The sequence below is a fragment of the Narcine bancroftii genome, chromosome 10 (genome assembly GCF_036971445.1).
Source record: "Narcine bancroftii isolate sNarBan1 chromosome 10, sNarBan1.hap1, whole genome shotgun sequence".
Lineage (NCBI taxonomy): Eukaryota > Metazoa > Chordata > Chondrichthyes > Torpediniformes > Narcinidae > Narcine > Narcine bancroftii.
The window spans coordinates 31,654,706-31,673,080 of NC_091478.1; the positions used below are offsets into that span (position 1 = coordinate 31,654,706).

General features: G+C 40.0%; 1 protein-coding gene across 3 annotated transcripts in view; it reads left to right on the forward strand.

Moving 5' to 3' along the window:
* kif11 (kinesin family member 11) overlaps positions 1-18,375 on the forward strand; it is a 55,183-nt gene that overhangs the window by 10,455 nt on the left and 26,353 nt on the right. For all 3 annotated transcript variants that reach the window (XM_069900533.1, XM_069900532.1, XM_069900534.1), the window contains exons 2-9: positions 1,250-1,339; positions 2,809-2,941; positions 3,026-3,123; positions 5,807-5,885; positions 14,876-15,061; positions 15,175-15,299; positions 16,244-16,334; positions 17,451-17,596. In XM_069900533.1, the coding sequence (XP_069756634.1) occupies positions 1,269-1,339; positions 2,809-2,941; positions 3,026-3,123; positions 5,807-5,885; positions 14,876-15,061; positions 15,175-15,299; positions 16,244-16,334; positions 17,451-17,596 (929 nt within the window). In that variant the 5' untranslated portion in view covers positions 1,250-1,268. The remainder of the gene's footprint in view (positions 1-1,249; positions 1,340-2,808; positions 2,942-3,025; positions 3,124-5,806; positions 5,886-14,875; positions 15,062-15,174; positions 15,300-16,243; positions 16,335-17,450; positions 17,597-18,375) is intronic.

The window sequence follows — 18,375 nt, forward strand, 5'->3', positions numbered from 1 at the left end:
ATCTATTATATTTATTATCTTTCTGTACTGGGTAATTTAATGCAGCCCCCATGGCCCCCTTCCCTGTGAAACAATCAAGTTCGGTTGGTTTCTTGTGTACTTCTCTCCTACTGATTCCACCAAAAAAAACAAGACAAATATTTTGGGATTTCAATTCTTCCCCCTCCCCCCAATTAGCGGTTTGCACAACTACTTTACGGCATCAGCAATCAGGACCAGGGTTCAAATCCTAGGCTGTCTGTAAGGAATTTGTACGTTCTCCCTACGTCTGCATCTGTGGTTTCCTCCCCCTGGTTGAAACATACCGGGGGTGCTGGGTGGCATGGACTCGTGGTCCAAAATGGCCTGTTACCATGCTGTATATTTAAATTAAATAAATGTCGTCATTGTGCCCCCCTCCCCGCCCCCGACAATGGCTTATTTAACTGATCTGTACTTTTAAAAAATCTGTTTAGCTGCAGCAAATAAGAGTTTTGGTGCATTTATACAGGGAACTTGTGTGTGACAATAAACATTATCAAAATGTATAAATTTTTGTGTTCTCTGTGCACATTACATATTGATGTTTACCTCTGAAATTTTGCTCCAAAGACAGTGGCCTGAGCTTTCCTCATCAAATCCAGTGTTGCACCTTTGGTGTCAATTTGGTAATAATTGAATTCTCCCTATTCCTAGGCAGAATGCGATGTGCTGTTTTTCAGGTTTGCCTTCTGCCTCTCCCAGGTAATGGCTGAGGATACAGGGCTATGTGGGAACGCCAAGAACTATTAAAATAGTTAGCAATGTTGCCTTGAATATATTGAAGAAGTAAATATCCAAATATATCTGGACCAGGGAACTACAATTACCCTGAGTAAGGAAATTCCTCAATCCACATCAATGCTCTATTGTGATACAGTAGCTCCAATTTTTACCTCTTCAGCCATGGCAAACATTTTCCTCTACATCAGTCTTGCTAAGGCCCAATGTTTCAATGTGATCACCTCTCATTCTGTGAACTCCAACATGTGAGCTTCTTCTGTTCACTTTCTTGATGGCAATCTTCTCATCCCAAAAATCAATCATTATTGTTTCCAAAACATGTGAATTTGTCTTGATCTAAAGAGCTTATGATGCCTAGCTTGAAGTAAAATTTAAAACTTGTCTCTGCACAGGAATTAAACAATATTTGTAATGTCAACAAATTGTGTGATTTTTGTGAAACGTGACAACTTGCAAATATGTTCTTTTATGGATTTCTCTTACACAGGTGCTGTTGCACAAGTAAAATGTCATCCCAAAACTCTTTCAATAAAAAAGAAGAAAAGGCCAAGAATATACAAGTGGTTGTTCGATGCCGGTAGGTCTCATGTTGCCTGCTGTGAATCACGAGAGAAACATATTTTAATTGTTGCTGTTAATAGGCTATTTTAAGATGGTGTCTAAATTGCAGTATGCGATGGAACTGTGGTCGAAGCTTGATGCCAAATTTCAGAATGACTGAGAGTTTAGTGCCAGAGCAATCTTGGATCTACTCCCACTTGCTTAATATTTGAGTGTTTGAAGGACTTGGGGAATGGCAGAGATGGGTGGTGTAAGGCTGAGAGAAAGCTAGTTGTATGTTTTGTTGGGGGGCGGGGGGGAGGGAAGACAGTAATGTTTTTTAAAAATTCCAGGAAGGCATAATGGATTTGTTCGTTTATTATCATCTGACCGTATATTTACAACCAGATGAGATTGTTTCAGCGGATCATGGTGCACATCCATATTGGCTAAAGTGAAGCCAATATGAAAAAGGTGTCAAAATTAATTCCTGATTTATGTTGATTTTGTTGTTCGCCATGCATCAAAGCTTAAGTCTGCAATTGACCCTTGTTTTACTGGATCAGGCACGATTAAAATATATAATCCATGAAGTCTCCAGTCTACTTTGTGATCCACCATACATTCACCCTTCTTAATTTGGAGAGACAGGAACAATGAACTGCTATGCCCCTTACTGTTAATAATCTGCAATGTTTTGTTTCTAGCTAAGCTATGAAAACCACTGAAAGCCAAATCTGTGGAGCTAAATTGTAATGCAGTTAATTGTACATGTCACCTTGATCTAGTGCTAAGGATAACATATTTAAATTGTAATCTGAAAACCCTGGTCAGTATCTTTTTGAGAGAAGAGAAATTTCCACTGGAAGAAAAAAAGTCATGAATTTTGTTTATAAAGCTGTGATGTGACTAATTGCAATCAATGTGGTATTCTTTATTTATGTAGCACCAGGTAGAAATAAGACCACATATGACACAGGATTTCATCCTTTCACGGCTGTGTGGGCTCTTTTTTTTTAAAAAAAAAAGAGACCTTTCTAATCATTTGAATATTATTTGTTCCTGCTGTAAGTATTTGTAATTATAGTTTACCCATATGCAAATTACTTCATACATCCTGAAGGCTTGCCAATATATTATTCATCTTTACTGTACACAAGACTGATGTGTGTCAATTTATTGTGGCCATCTTATTTCTTTAGCTTTCCAACACTAAATTATAAAATCCTATAATTTGTATAATGATCATAAAACTGCAGGATATTTATTTTTGGAAGTGGATCACCAGAGAAGGATTTGAAGTGTTCTATTATATATTTTGTTTCAACCGTTTCAGCTTACTATATGTTTCACAATATTATATTGTGGTGTGGCTCGGCACCTATTTTCCATGGGTCCAGACAATACTGGAAATTACCTTTTTTTAAAAAAAAGATGTGTGTAATTCAATACCACCAATGCAAATACTGTACTAAAATGTCATTCAACAAATGCTGTTCTTCGCAGGCCTCTCAGTTTATCAGAACGCAAGTCAAATGCCTCCACTGTGGTTGATTGCGATTCAATCAAAAAAGAAATTGCAGTGCGTAATTCTGGACTGGGAAGTGAAAAGGGTGTCAAAAAATACACATTTGACATGGTATGAACTTGATTTTTGCCTGCAACTGAAATCAAAGAAATGCCTCAAAGTGGATGCTGAATATATTTTGTGTTTTTTGTTCAGGTGTTTGGACCTGCAGCAAAGCAAATTGACGTTTACAAAAGTGTGGTATATCCCATTCTGAATGAAGTAATCATGGGATACAACTGTACTATTTTTGCGTAAGTTAAGAAATTTGCCACATCTAAAAATTGAAATGGTTGAATGAAATTCACTGCTCCAGATGAGGCTATTTTGTTCATATTTTTTTCATGGTATTCTCCATTTTCCTTTGGTCTAACATCCAAATCGGTGTTCTTAATTTAATAAAGGAAATGGTTATCTTTCTCCTCCACCTCCAAGTAAATTAAAATCATTCAAACTTTGCATTGAGCATCTCTGTATGTCTTTATATCGTTAGAGTGTGGCACCTCAAGAATCCACCAACTAGGATAAGAATGTAATTCACCAAAAGGGGTCTTATCCGTGGAATTGAAGTGGAAAAAAGTCTATCAATGACAAAGCAATTTAATTCCATTCCTTTAAAATTTGGAGAGTACCAGGGAGTTGACTCATCCTTTTTTCTATCCCAAGGCCTTTCTCAAAATGCCTAAATTGAATTGCTTTACCAATGTCGGTTTTCACCTGTCATTTTTTTTTTCATTCTGTTGGCAATGTAAGATATAAGAGCAGAAGTAGGCCATTCAGCTCATTGAGTCCACACTGCCATTCCTTTGGGAGTTGATTCATTTTTCTACTCTGTCCTACTCCCTTGCCTTCTCCCCATAACTGTTGATACTCCTAACTATTCAGATAGCTGTCGATCTCTGCCAAATACACATTATGATCTGGCCTCCATAGCTGCCCAGGGTAGCAAATTACAGAAGTTGCCCACTCTGACTAAAGAAAATGGGCGCCTTTCAATCCTGAAGTTGTGGTCTTTTTCCTCAACTACTGTACTATGGGAAACAACTTTGTTCACATCTACTCTGTTCACGCCTTTCAACATTCAGAATGCTTTTTTAAGGTCTCCCTCATTCTCCTGAATTTCAAGGAGTACTGTCCAAGAGCTATTGAATGTTCATCATGTGCTAATCCCTTCATTCCAGGAAGCATTCTGTAAATCTCTGAACTCTCTCCAATGCCAGCACATTTTCTGTTCTTTTCCTTCCCAATTACCTTCTTAATTGACTTTTGTATGTTTTAAAATCTTCCCACTTAATTTTCTTTCCTTGTATGCTCTTTCTTTTGCCTCTAGTTTGACTTCTCCAGTCAACTACAGTTGTGTAATTTTTCCATTCACTTTTTTTTAATATACCCATTCTGCACGGTTAGTGTAGCAATTCGTGTAATATTATTACAGCGCCGGGGATTGGGACCAGGGTTCAAATCCTGCACAGTCTGTAAGAAGTTTGTACATTCTCCTCAAGGGCTCCGGTTTCCTCTCACTGTTCCAAAACATATTGGGGGTTGTAGGTCAATTGGGTTTATTTGGGCTCATAGGCTGAAAGGGCCTGTTACTGTGCTGTATGTTTAAATTTCTCTCAGAAACTCCAGTCATTGCTTCTCTTCTGTCCTCCCTGCTAGTGTGCCTTTCCAATTAATTTTTGCTGGTTCCTCTCATATACCACTGTTGTTCCCTTTATTCCACTGATATACTGTCACTTCTTATTTTTAGTGTCTCCCTTTCAAAGTTGGGGGGGGTGGGGTGCGGATAAATTCTAATATATCATGATCACTGCCTCCTAAGGTTTCCCTTATCAACTCTAGTTCATTATACAGTATCTAATCCAGAATTGCCATTTCTCTGGTTGGCTCAGCCACAACTTGTTCTTAAAAGCCATCCTGAAGGCATTTGATAAATTTCTTTTCTTAGGACCCAGTCCCAATCTGGTCTTTCAATCAACCTGCATATTGGAATCCCCTTTGACTATTGTAACATTGCCTTTTTGTGTTCTTTCTCTTTCTCCCTCTGTAGCTTGCAGGCCACATCCTGGTTAGTGTCTAGAGGCCTGTATACAATTCCCACCAGGTTTTATTTTTACCTGTGCAGTTTCTTAATTCTACCCAGAATGATTCACAATGATCCAATGTCTCCTCTCTCCAAAGATTGAATTCCATTTTTAATATGCAGTAACACCCCACCCTTTCTGCTTACCTTCTTGTCCTTCCAATACACTATATATCCACAGATAGTTCTCAGCTGTGGCCATCTTTTAGCCATGATTCATTGATGGTCTCAGTGTCGCACCTGCCAACTTGGAGATGCTCTCCTGGACCATCATCCTTATTTCTTGTACTGTGGGCATTTAAATACAAGATAATCAGTGTTGTATTCATCACCCTTTTCAATTTTATTTCTCTAACTACCACCTGTACTTTTGACTATCCTTCCCTACAATCTGCAAAGACAGAATCAAGTTTAATGAAGACTGATTTTTCTGCTCTTTCCTTCCCCCTGCCCCCGGCTACTAAAAAGTTTGCAATGCTCCGTTTGAGATCAAAGAACCTTGTTGACTATTCATATTTTTGTAAGGATGCATAATGGGTGGGTGGAACAAGGCACAGGGAGAATGGGATTTGAGATCCATTATTATTTCTCTTGTAGTGCTCCGATTTGACACAAACAAGGATCTTGTATGGGATCTTTGTGCTCTATGATCCAGTAACTAGATGCTGTTATTGTTTATGCCAAACTGCCGGGCATGAGGCTTCCTAAATTTCTTTTTAACTAGATGCTGTTATTTATGCCAAACTGCCGGGCATGAGGCTTCCTAAATTTCTTTTTAACTAGATGCTGTTATTTATGCCAAACTGCTGGGCATGAGGCTTCCTAAATATCTTTTTATTTTGAATTTGACTTAGCTATGGACAAACTGGTACTGGGAAGACCTTCACAATGGAAGGTGAAAGATCGCAAAATGGAGAATTCACATGGGATGAGGTAAGTGACAGACCAACATTTGTTAATTTACTCCTAACTAAAGAGGTTTAAAATTGTCAAACTAGTTATGATCTTTGAAACTCGAGTTGAGGACTATTAGCATACAGGAGGGAGAATGAAAACTTGGCAGAAACCTCTCACTCGAGGTCACCAAAATCAAGGAACTGATTGTAGACATTAGGAAGGTAATAACCAGAAATGTACGATCTAGTGATCATTGGGGAAGCAAAGGGTGAGCCATTAAATTCCTGGGAGTCACTATCTCAGAGGTCTTTTCCTGGATCCAACACACTAATGCCATGGTGAAGAAAGCACGTCAGCACCTCTACCTCCTCAGGAATTTGCAGAGGTTCAGTATGACATTGGAAGTCGTTGCAAACTTCTACAGAAGTGTAGTTGAAAGTGTGCTGACCAGCTGCATCACCGTCTAGCATGAGGACACCAATTTCCCCCCCCACCCCCCCGAGTGCAAAGCCCTGCAAAATGTAGTGGACGCAGGCAAAACTCTTCCCACCATCGAGAAAATTACCTGGCGCACTGCTGTCAGAGTGCAGCAGCAATTATCAAGGATCCACACCTCCCAGGACATGCTCTGTTCTTGCTGCTATTATCAGGAAAGCGGTATAGATGCCACAAGTCTCACACCACCAGGTTCGGGAACAGTTGCTATCCCCTCTGCCATCAGTCTCCTCAACAACAGGCTCAACCAGGAATCCTTCTTTGCACATTATTTATTGCTAATTGCTCGTTTTTTTTCTCTATTGCACAGTCAATTTGTGTACAGTTTGCAGTTACTGATGAGTTGAAATTTTGCCTGGCCTGCAGAAAGAATCTCGGGATTGTATATGATGTCATGTATGTACTTTGACAATAAATTTGAACTTCAAATAGTAGGAGAAAAGGAATGGTCAATATTTCAGCATCAAGATGAAGAATTCAGAATTGAAATGATGACCAGTCTTTCCTCCACCCTGCCCACTGAGTTCCTCAACCAGGTTGTTTTGCTCCATGTTCTAGCATCTGTAGTCTCTCGAGTGTCCTTCGTTATGATTTTTGTAAGCCAATCTTTCTTTAAAACTGTTTGGTTGTGATGTCATGTGGTTGAGGTTATTCATGTTGCCATGATATCAGATAGAATTTTTTGGTTTGTATAATGGTTGTCAATCTATCAAAGATGATATATATTTAAGTGAATGCATAGATTTTATAAATCCCTAAATTAAATAGCTGGTTGGAATTGTACATGACGGTAAGAATTTGTACTTTTCCTGAATGTGGTCACCATAAGCATTGCATAGCCATTGAAATACTTCTGGTGTATACTTGCTAGTAGAATGTAGAATAAACAATAGATAGGTTTGGAAGTCTAAATCTGCTATTCTCAACGGGGGCCCACCCACCCCGTGCGCATGCACACTCTCTTTCTTGCTCTCCCTTGCTTTCTCTTTCTCAGAGCCACAGCACATTAAAGTAAAAGCCTTGATTTCTTTTCACCCCATGTAACATTTTTTGGTTTTTTTTATGTTGTTGGTAGGAGAGAAGAACTGAGGAAAAACAAAACTTGACTGCTTCACAGGAAAGGGGGCCAATAAACTTTGAGCAGGGTCCTAAGGGGGCATAGCCAAAAAAAAAGTTGAGAATGGATGGTCAAAAGGACAAAATATCAAGTGGTTATGTTGTATTGAAGCAATTTTTCTGAGAGTAAAGTTGAAGATTTAAAATGTGAAACTGCCTTTTGTGAGAAAGAATCAGATGTTTGGGCCAATTTCAGGTCATTGGAGCAGGAACAGCTTCTATGGTATTTGTAAGCAGATCAGTCTGTGACATGGAATGGACTGACCTGAATAAATGATTAATGATTCAATGTGCAGGTAACATTTGTTTTTGGCAGCAACCGAATTTTGACTTTTAGACACTCTAAACTCTCCTTTAAAGTGTGTAATCTTTGGGGTGGGGTGGAGGGGGGGGGGCTCTGGTTTCAGGTTTTTCATTGCATGGAATGGTTAATGATTAATTCATGTGGTCTAGAAGTTAAAATGTATCAAGGATTCTAGAAACTGGAATCAATCAAGGTGTTAAAGTTAAGAGCTGAAGTGAATAAGCAGTGTAATAAATAATATTCACTCTATTAGGTAACAGTCGATGACTTCATGCTTCCTAAATTTACTTGAGAAACAGCAATCTTTGATTTGTTTTTGTATGATTCTGTTAGAAATTAAAGTACCTTTAAAGAAATTGCTCGAGACAAAAATTGAGAACAAAGAACATTTATTACTACAACAATGCAAAGTTGGGTGCTTCTCCTTACCCTGGGAATACACACATACACTGGGGCTCACCCAACTTTTATACAGTCAATTTCAGTATCAGAGTGCCCTCCCCCTTACATTCTTCTGCCCCCTGGATGGGTTTGGCATAGGCAATCCTTCCTGCCTACGTGCAGTTTCAGTACACTTGGAGGACCAGGGGGTATCCTGTGGGTGCCCCATCATGTCATTGTCCTTATTCACACCTTCCTGATTCTCGGGGCTACAGTCTCTTGATATGCAGAGTTGACTCATTCTATCTAGGGTTGGCTAATTTCATATGTATAAATCTGTGTATGGTTAGCTAATTAGAAATGTATGACTTGGTACTTCTGTCCAGGGCTAGGAGACCCTTATCTGATCCAGACTACCTCAACTTCCTACATTCTATTGTACCTTACCATTCCTTATCTTAGTCTTATGGTCTTGTCACAAAGACTAGAAGATTCTTATGTTAATCGTGCTGACTCTGCTTTCCTGCATCCTAAGCCCCAAGCTTATCCTGTTTGAACTGGTTACAGCCATTTACTGATGAACTTTAGTTTCTTCCATGTTCATAATTTTAGACCAATTTTCCCATCTCTCACAATCCTCACTTTTCTTTTAGATCAGTAATACTGATCTTTCACCATGATCAGTGTTACTGATCTTTGGTTACTAGTGTCAGTGTGACTGATCCCCCCCCCCCCCCTTCCTCACTTTTCTTTTAGATCAGTAATACTGATCTTTCAAGTGTAAGGTGTAGTTTTACCCAGCTGGTCAATAACCGAATTGTAACACCTGTGTAAAGTCTTTAGGTAGGGGAGCACCATGAAGGTCAGAGTAGCGAGTCCAGCTGCTTATTAGGGTTGTGAGTATCAGGCTCCAGTTCTCAGTAAAGAGTCTAGTCCATCCCACATCAGTCCGAAGTTGCCACGTCTGAACATGGGCATGGGCAGATTCACGTTGAAACATTGAAGCAGTGTCTTTTAACCACCCGACTTTTGTAAGCATTGTCCTGACGAAGTCTGTGAGAGACGCTGCCTTCAGCAGCGAACGAGTAGCAGTCTGTGAGAAACGCTGCCTTCAGCAGCGAACGAGTAGCAGTAGTCAGGCGGTTCCATTGAATTGTGGCTAGTATCTGATGTCCTCTTCAGCCCCGAACCCTAGGGCCACCGATCTCCGAAGGCTGTTTGGAGCCTGATATTAAAGTGTCAAGCAGCTCACGTTGTTGGAAACTGGTGCTCCCCTTCACGGGGTGATGAAAAGTGACCAAGCTGTGGGGGGGATTGTTTCTTGTGATTTAACTGTGTGTTGCAGCTTGTCTGCTAACATTAGCATGGGTATCATTGAACTTGTGAGTTGCAGCCTGTCTGTGTACATTAGCATATGTATTAACACTCTCTCTCTGCGACATGTACAATCCTGACTACCATTCTGTCTGTCTTTGTCTCAACATGTCCTTTGTGCTATCGCTTCAAAACTCTTGTCTTTAATACCTGTGTAGGCTAAGATACAAATTAAATGTACTCCACTAAAGCTGTTCAGTTCCCCTGGTCCGTATTGGAATCCCTTGTTAACCCATATCCCACTATGACTATACATTAAATCTATGCCCTGTCTACATTCTAAAGGAGCACAATTGTAACCTCTGCTGCCCCTATTCCAGGAGGACTTAAAACATAGCGAGTACTGAAGTGACATATCCATTTAACGAACAATATTCCAAAAAAATGAATAAACAACAATAAATGTAAAACCCATTAAAACTGCAATAAAAATACAACAATAACTGTATAAACCATTAAAATACGACAATAAATGTAACATTACGGCACTTTGTCACGGCGCAGTGTAAGTTTCAGGTCTGAAGGATGAGGAACTGCACGCCAGGTTGAGGGTTGAATCTGTGTGTCATGATGTTGTGGTTCAGAAGCTGGTTTAATTCTTTGAATGTGGGTCCAGCCTTTCTTGTTCTTACTGCGGTGTCTGTAATTAAAAGTACACAGAAGGGACCATCCCAGGCAGGTTTTAGTTGATCCTCTTGCCATGCTTTTACATATAACCAATCACTAGATTTTAATAAAATGAATAACAATCTGACTTTCCTTTGTGTTAGTGTAAAAATTGTAAAATGAAACACAAACCATATTTGCATGGGTTTTGAATATGTTAGACCTTATTAAAATGCAGTTGGAGCTGCTTGTCTGTATGGGGCACAACCCTCCAATTTGTTAGAGTACATAACAGACATTGTAGCACAGGAGCCTCTGCAAGAGAACTTGAAACATATTCAACCTTTAGTTCTGCCTTAAGTAAAATGCCTTGTGCCACAGCTCACAACCATATTCCATATAATAACCATATAGCAATAACAGTACGGAAACAGGCCATATTGGCCCTTCTAGTCCGCACCGATTTACATGAAACTCCAACTAGTTCCACCTACCTACTCCCTGCCCATAACCCTCCAACCCCCTCACATCCATGTACTCATCAGTGCCACTGTAATATAGTTGAACTAACCGCTGCACTACCCAAAGTGAGACAAGAGCCCATGCATTTTCTGACTAAAGGTCACAAGTGCAGCCAACAGATTACTTCAAGGCACTTTCAGCCTTGCTCCTCTGTGCAGCCATGTAATCTTTGAGAAGAGGCAAACATAACCAAGGGCATTAAAAGGGTAAAAATCTGGCAATTTTCTCTCCACAGAGAGCATTGGGGAACCTGGAACCGATTGCTGATTTTGTAAAATGAAGTTGAACAGGCTTGTATACATTTTCAGACTGCTTGTGCAGTGAGTGCCATACACCATGGTCTTCTGATTCATTGGTGAGGAGGTGATCAGTAAGATGCAGCAGTGGAAGCGCTTGCTCAAAGGCTGGAGGAAAATTAGACTTAGACCTGGATTTGTCAGAATGATAAGAGTTTATCTAAAGCTGGCTTTAGATGGAAGAACATCACAGGTGCTCCTCAATTTACGATAGGGTTGCGTTCCAGCAGACCCAGCATAAGTTGAAAAAAATCTTAATTGGAGACGTACCTTGTCTAACATTGACAGCACTGTATCAGTCCTCATACTGATCCCGCTGCCCCACTCTCTAACGACAGCGCTGTATCAGTCCCCATACGGATCCCACTACCTTGCTCTCTCCCAACAGTCCCTGTAAGCTTTCCGAAAATGTGATTAACCAACGAGGCTACAAAAAATTCACCTTAGAGGAATTATCAAAGTTTATTGGAAAAATCAACGATGCTTGTGATGACCTTTAACACATTATATGAAAGTAAATGACAGTCATGCTATTGTGTCATCGTAAAATCATAAGTAGGGGAGCACCTGTATTACCTTTCATATTTTTCCAATGTTGATTGCACACACAATCATTTAAGTACCGGCTAGTTTCTATAATATTGCACTTAAAGTTTAGCTGCATGAATCCTGGAGCTTGTGGAGTCATTAGTGAATCAAGAAATATTGGTGCCATGCCAATTTCCCAGTCCTGAAGCCGGGACGTAGTGAATAGTATCAGGTACAAGATCTGTGAGTAATTAATGCTATTATTCCTATGCGCCCAATTGTTCTGAACGATGCCACCAATTTAAATCATATTCCACCTATTGCAGTACTCACACACCACCATAGACCAGTTCGCAGGTTTATTTCTCCATTAAGTTGAATCCAGTTGCGCAGGGTTTACCTCCGTGATTATTTACAATGTAACTTCCGCACTACCGGATTTAAATATAAACCTGATGAATGGGGAAAGTTATCATGAATTAAATAACAGCGGCAATACAGAGAAATTGTGCTGAGGCATTAATTTCACTCCGGAGGAAAATGCACCAGAGAAATGAATGATTAAACTTATAGGAATCCCCATAGAAATCCCCAGAGGTATCTTTATTCTCCAGAGGTGGGTGATCTTTAAACTCACGGACCTTGACTGTTGAATGTGGAGAAGAAATACCTCTAACTGCAAGACAAGAGCCTGAAGCCTCAATTTCAAGTGCCACAGTGCACTTAAAGGGACATGCACACTCCTGCTTCAACTGGCTGAACCAGCCCTTTACACATCAGATCCTTTCTTTATCTTACATACACTTAAAATAAGACGTGTAGAACTCACCCTATTTGCGCAAACATTTCTCCCTGCAAATGTTATAACATCACAACTCTCAGGTACTCCCTGTGCAAAATCACATTTGAATACAATTTATTTCATAAATTGGAATTAACTGGTAGTTAAATTCGCTAATTCTACAGTATTGAAAAACGATCATTTATGACATTTAATTTTTAGCATGAATTTTAATCAATATTGGTCAGTGACTGAAGTGGGAAGTCGTGATTTATGAAATTATCTCTGGTCTCTACTCTCCCACTCCCGACGCTTCTCCCAACATTCAGGAGCTGGCACACAGTCCCTGCCTTTTCCATGTTACTCATCTACTATTACTTTAACTGCTTGCATCAAAATGTTAGCCTTTGCTTTCTGCTTATCCTCAGATGTCTGGACAAATGCTTTTTGTGTGATCTGTAGAAGCTGGGTTATTCCCTGCTCATGCCAATTTTCTGTCTTTTGTAATTTTCTCCTAATGTCTGGGGCTGAGTTGGTAACAAAACCTGTTAGTACCAATTGTTCCCCTGCTGGGGATTCTATGTCGAGACCCCCATATTGTATATATATTTGGTCCCAAAAATTGGTCTTAACTGTTCGGCACATCCCTGGGGATCTTCTATCAGGGAGGTCAGTTCTTTCTTAAAGTTACGCACTTCAGTACTGGTCAGGGGCACATTTACGAAACCGAGACCCTCCCCCATGGGAACTTCCCGCAGTGGTCTCATCCAATTGGTTTCTGGCTTATTAGGTCTGGGTTCCTGCTCCCTGGGAAATGAATCAAAGGGTTCTGCCCTTTCTTCCTGAAGAGTCTCACGCTGTTCTGAATTAAAGTTACCTCTCTCTCCTGTCAACAGAGGTGGTAATCGAGTGCTTTGTGAGCAAGTTATCATACCACTCCTGCTCTCTTCTCTCTTCTCTAGTGGTGGGGGAGGTGGGGAAGGTGCAGAAGGGTAGGTCATAGGAGGGGAAGGAAAGATAGGAGCCGGCATAGGAGGAACATAAGGTGGAGGGAGGGAATGTAACACATCCCAACCCTGTGATTCAGGGACAAAAGGTTCCTCCTCTCTCTTATCCCTGAATTCTTTCTCATTCAAAACCAGCTGTTCAATGGATCCCTTGAGCCAGCAGGCTGCATATTCCCTGCTCTCAACATTGTCTTTCTAGTTTTGATAGAGCCATAGGTTCAAAGCTTTACACATCCATTCATCCTCGGATCCGAATTTTGGCCAGTACACGGAGCTCCCTTTAACCGGGTATTTAACCCATTCAATACAACAATACCTGACCATTGTCAGTTTGTCTTTCCCACGGGTCTTTCCTGTGCCCCACTCAGATAACATCAACCCAAGCGGGCTGTACGTAGCTATCTGGTGTTCACATCCTGAACCAGGACTACAACAATACCTGACCATTGTCAGTTTGTCTTTCCCACGGGTCTTTCCTGTGCCCCACTCAGATAACATCAACCCAAGCGGGCTGTACGTAGCTATCTGGTGTTCACGTCCTGAACCAGGACTCTCTTACCGAGTTCCAGTAGCAATGCTCTAGCCCGCTTCCTTCCGTCGTTTGTTCTCAATGCCTCTTCTCGGATATCACTCGCTTCTTCCACTGACCAGCCACCCGTCGCCCGTGAGTCCAGCTGAATCAGCCGGGGTGCACCTACTCTCGTCGTCGGGGTACTCTGTCAGTGGAGGGAGTGTGATCCCGGACGAGCCCCCATTTGTTAGAAATTAAAGTACCTTTAAAGAAATTGCTCGAGACAAAAATTGAGAACAAAGAACATTTATTACTACAACAATGCAAAGTTGGGTGCTTCCCCTTACCCTGGGAATACACACATACACTGGGGCTCACCCAACTTTTATACAGTCAATTTCAGTATCAGAGTGCCCTCCCCCTTACATTCTTCTGCCCCCTGGATGGGTTTGGCATAGGCAATCCTTCCTGCCTACGTGCAGTTTCAGTACACTTGGAGGATCAGGGGGTATCCTGTGGGTGCCCCATCATGTCATTGTCCTTATTCACACCTTCCTGATTCTCGGGGCTACAGTCTCTTGATATGCAGAGTTGACTCATTCTATCTAGGGTTGGCTAATTTCATATGTATAAATCTGTGTATGGTTAGCTAATTAGAAATGTATGACTTGGTACTTCTGTCCAGGGCTAGGAGACCCTTATCTGATCCAGACTACCTCAACTTCCTACATTCTATTGTACCTTACCATTCCTTATCTTAGTCTTATGGTCTTGTCACAAAGACTAGAAGATTCTTATGTTAATCGTGCTGACTCTGCTTTCCTGCATCCTAAGCCCCAAGCTTATCCTATTTGAACTGGTTACAGCCATTTACTGATGAACTTTAGTTTCTTCCATGTTCATAATTTTAGATCAATTTTCCCATCTCTCACAATTCAATGGGAATATTTTGTCTCCTTGGAGTGACTTTACTTGCCTAAAGCCAGTGCTTGTAAGAACACTGGTTGTTCTGAAGTTAAGAAAGGTGCTCCATTAGTGGTTTTTTTTCTTGTGACTTTATTCCTCTTTCCTTTACAAATTGATCATATTTTCTTGCTTTCCACAGGATCCTTTGGCAGGGGTTATTCCACGCACATTGCATCAGATTTTTGAGAGGCTGGCAGCTCAAGGTGCTGAGTTCTCTGTGAAAGTTTCTTTGCTGGAAATCTATAATGAAGAACTCTTTGACCTTCTAAACCCCTCATCAGATGTTGGTGAGAGGCTGCAAATGTTTGATGATCCTCGTAACAAGGTAACATTCCTCAAAAAATGTGCAGTAATCTTGTGCTGTTTGGAAACACATTTTCTCTATCTAGAATGTAGGAGTCTGAAGTATTGTTTTGCCCCCTTTTTGTTCCCCTGTAGAGAGGAGTTATAATTAAAGGACTTGAAGAAATTTCCGTCCATAATAAAGATGAAGTTTATCAAATTCTGGAGAGAGGAGCAGCGAGAAGGACAACTGCAGCAACTTTAATGAATGCATACTCGAGGTCTGGTTAGCTGTTTTTGTCTAAAACCTACATCCAAAGTAGATTGAGTTAAATATTCCATGATGAACCTTTACAATAAATAGGTCTTTGGACAGATTTCTTCAGCAAAGTAAAATCTGACATTTTTAATGATTTTTGTTTTATATTTCTCTCCTTGATGTTGCTGAATCATAACATTTGAACACTTTGAACAGGGTGGCCAAACTACGGTGCCTGAGCCAAGTGTGGCCCGTTGCCCATTTTTAAATGGCTCGTTGCAGGGAAAAAAGGTGCTGCTGCTGCTGGTAAAGACCTACGGAGAGCGAGGAATAAAGTCTCAGCACTCCCCCGCTGGGTCCTACCACCCAGTCCGACTGCTGTCAGCTCTGTACAGGCTTTAAACAGCCTGTTAAAGGAGCCGACGATGGTTGAAAACTGAGTGAGACGTGAAAGCCTGCAGATGCTGTGATTGTAGTAAAAACACACAGAAACGCTGGGAGAACTCAGCCGGTCTTGCAGCATCCATAGGAGGTAAAGATCTATTATGGACATTTCTGGTCTGAGCCCTTCTTCAAGGAATAAGCAAAGAGCATGAAGGTATAAGAATAAAAACTGCCAGGCTAAATATTGTTTAGCCTGTGTCTCCTTATTTTTCTGTATGTAGTCCACAACCAAAAAAGTTAGCCATCACAGGTCCTTTCAGCACCTGTTTTACAATGTGGATCTTCTTTACCATTGAATTGATTTCTAATGTCCCTAAAAATACATTCAATATTCACCGGAATATTGAAACCAAGTCATATGCAAGTGACCTCGGATCATTTGGCTATTTGTAGTTTGATGACATTGAATAAATTGAGATTGCCTTGTAACTGTTCTGTTTAATTTCAAACTAAAATTAAAAATCTCAATACCTTGCATAGAAATTTTCATTTACATTTAGTGTGTTGTAACTTTTTTCCTAGTCGTTCCCATTCAGTCTTTTCCATTACAATACATATGAAAGAGACAACTCTTGACGGAGAGGAGCTTGTTAAAATTGGCAAACTGAACTTAGTAAGTATATGTTTTGTAAATGTGTTTGAAATGAGAGGAAATTCTATTTTTTTTGTTAGGACTTGGATCTGATGGGGCCATAAACCCTAACCCCAAACAGTGATTTGTATAAGCCATAATACTGGTAATGAAGAGTTCAAGCTCTCAGGAGAGCTACACCCTAGAAAGCAACCTATTTGAGGAAGGCCTTTTTTAATTCAATCTGTAGAAAAGGTAACCTAAACCAATGGTAGAGCATTTGGTCCCTTTTATACTTTGTAAATTTGTGTTCCTGTTTTCATCACAAGGCAACTTTGCAAACTTGGTTCATGTACTGAGCTAGTAACATGATAGCTGCAATGATTCGTGTTACATTATATTTCAGTGGTTCGCATTTAGCAGCTTTGCATCATAAACTGGAAACCTATTACTAAGGACAATATTTCAGTGGCCTGAGATATTTCTTAAAGGCCTTAAAAAATCCACAACATTATTTTATAATCTTGGCTCATTTTTGCTAGTTTTCTAATTCATAAAAATAAGCTTGGTTATTTTTCTTGTCCATCCATTTAATCTGATTGAGAATACAATTTGGGGAAAAAAAGAAACAATGCTTGGTTAGTTAAGATTGGTGATTTTTAAAGTTTGCTTTGGGTCAGCACAATTCTGTTACAGGTCCTAAAATGGGTCATGCACATTAGAAGAAACTCTTTTCAGTGGCCACTGGGCTAATATATAATAGTCATTTAGAAATTAATTGACCTTAGCTCTGATGACTTCTTGGATCAAATAACCTACAATGTTTAATGCAGCATTCACTTAAAAAAAAATTGCTGTAAGCGAACAATGGAAATTAAAAACAAAAAGTTAGGCAAAGTTTTATTTTGTGACAAAACATTTTTGTGAAGCTTTAAATGAAGAATTTTAAAACCACTTCACACAATTTAATTTGCAGTCAAAAATAAATAATTTGTGGTGCAGTGAGTATGGCTTATTTTAAAAAGAAAAATATTTGGGAGGGGTTGATGCAGTTGGGGGAAAAAATTTCCTCAAGATGCCATAACTTTTACGGTGTCTCAGACACCGTAGTTGGTCAGAGAGCCCTACCTACATCCAATTATTTTCTGTTTCTTAAAGGTGGATCTCGCTGGGAGTGAAAATATTGGTCGCTCTGGAGCTGTAGATAAAAGAGCCCGTGAAGCTGGCAATATCAATCAATCTCTGCTTACTCTGGGAAGAGTAATCACAGCATTGGTTGAGAGAACCCCTCATGTTCCTTACAGGTAAAATGCAATGGGCATTTAACAGCTTTTTAATTCCTCTACTTGAGGCTTTATTAGGATATGCTATTTGGGAATGTGCTCATGTGGAATTTTTTTTAACTTTTTAAAAAAAACTGATGTCAGAAATGTGTTTAAAGAAGCGAACCTTGTAATTTTATGAAGCATTCAATGGATTATTAGTATCGAGGGTCTACTGGGTTTAAGGGTGACATTGTGAAAATCAACATGATTAGCACAGCCTTGGGGGTTGGATGCTAATATTCAAATTGGGTGTAAATACAGACTAAGTGGTGGGAGGGTAATGCAGACTATTTTTTTCATTGACTCGCGTCCACCTGAATTGACAGTTTGCAATTATTTGTAGGTAAATACTAAATAGTGAGGGTGGTTGAGGCTTGAATCTTTTACAAAGATTTAAAACCATTGTTTGGATGATGGGAGGGTGACACGGTTTGTTCAGCAGTTCATGCTATGCTATTCCAACACCGCCAATCCTGGTTCAAATCTGGCACTGTCTGTAAGGAGCTTGTAAACTCTCCCCGTGTCTGTAGGGCTTCTGCTGTCTGCTCTGATTTCCTCCTACTCTACAAAAGCGAATGGGGTGTGTAGGTCAATGGATGTTTTTGGGCTCATGGGCTGGAAGGAAAGGCCTGTTGCTGTGTTGTATGTCTAAATATTTTTTAAAAATTAAAGTGAGAAATTCTAAAAGATGGAGTAGTTGCAAGGATTCTAGCAGGATATTATTTGTTAGGAATAAGTGAAATGTGACTGATAACTAA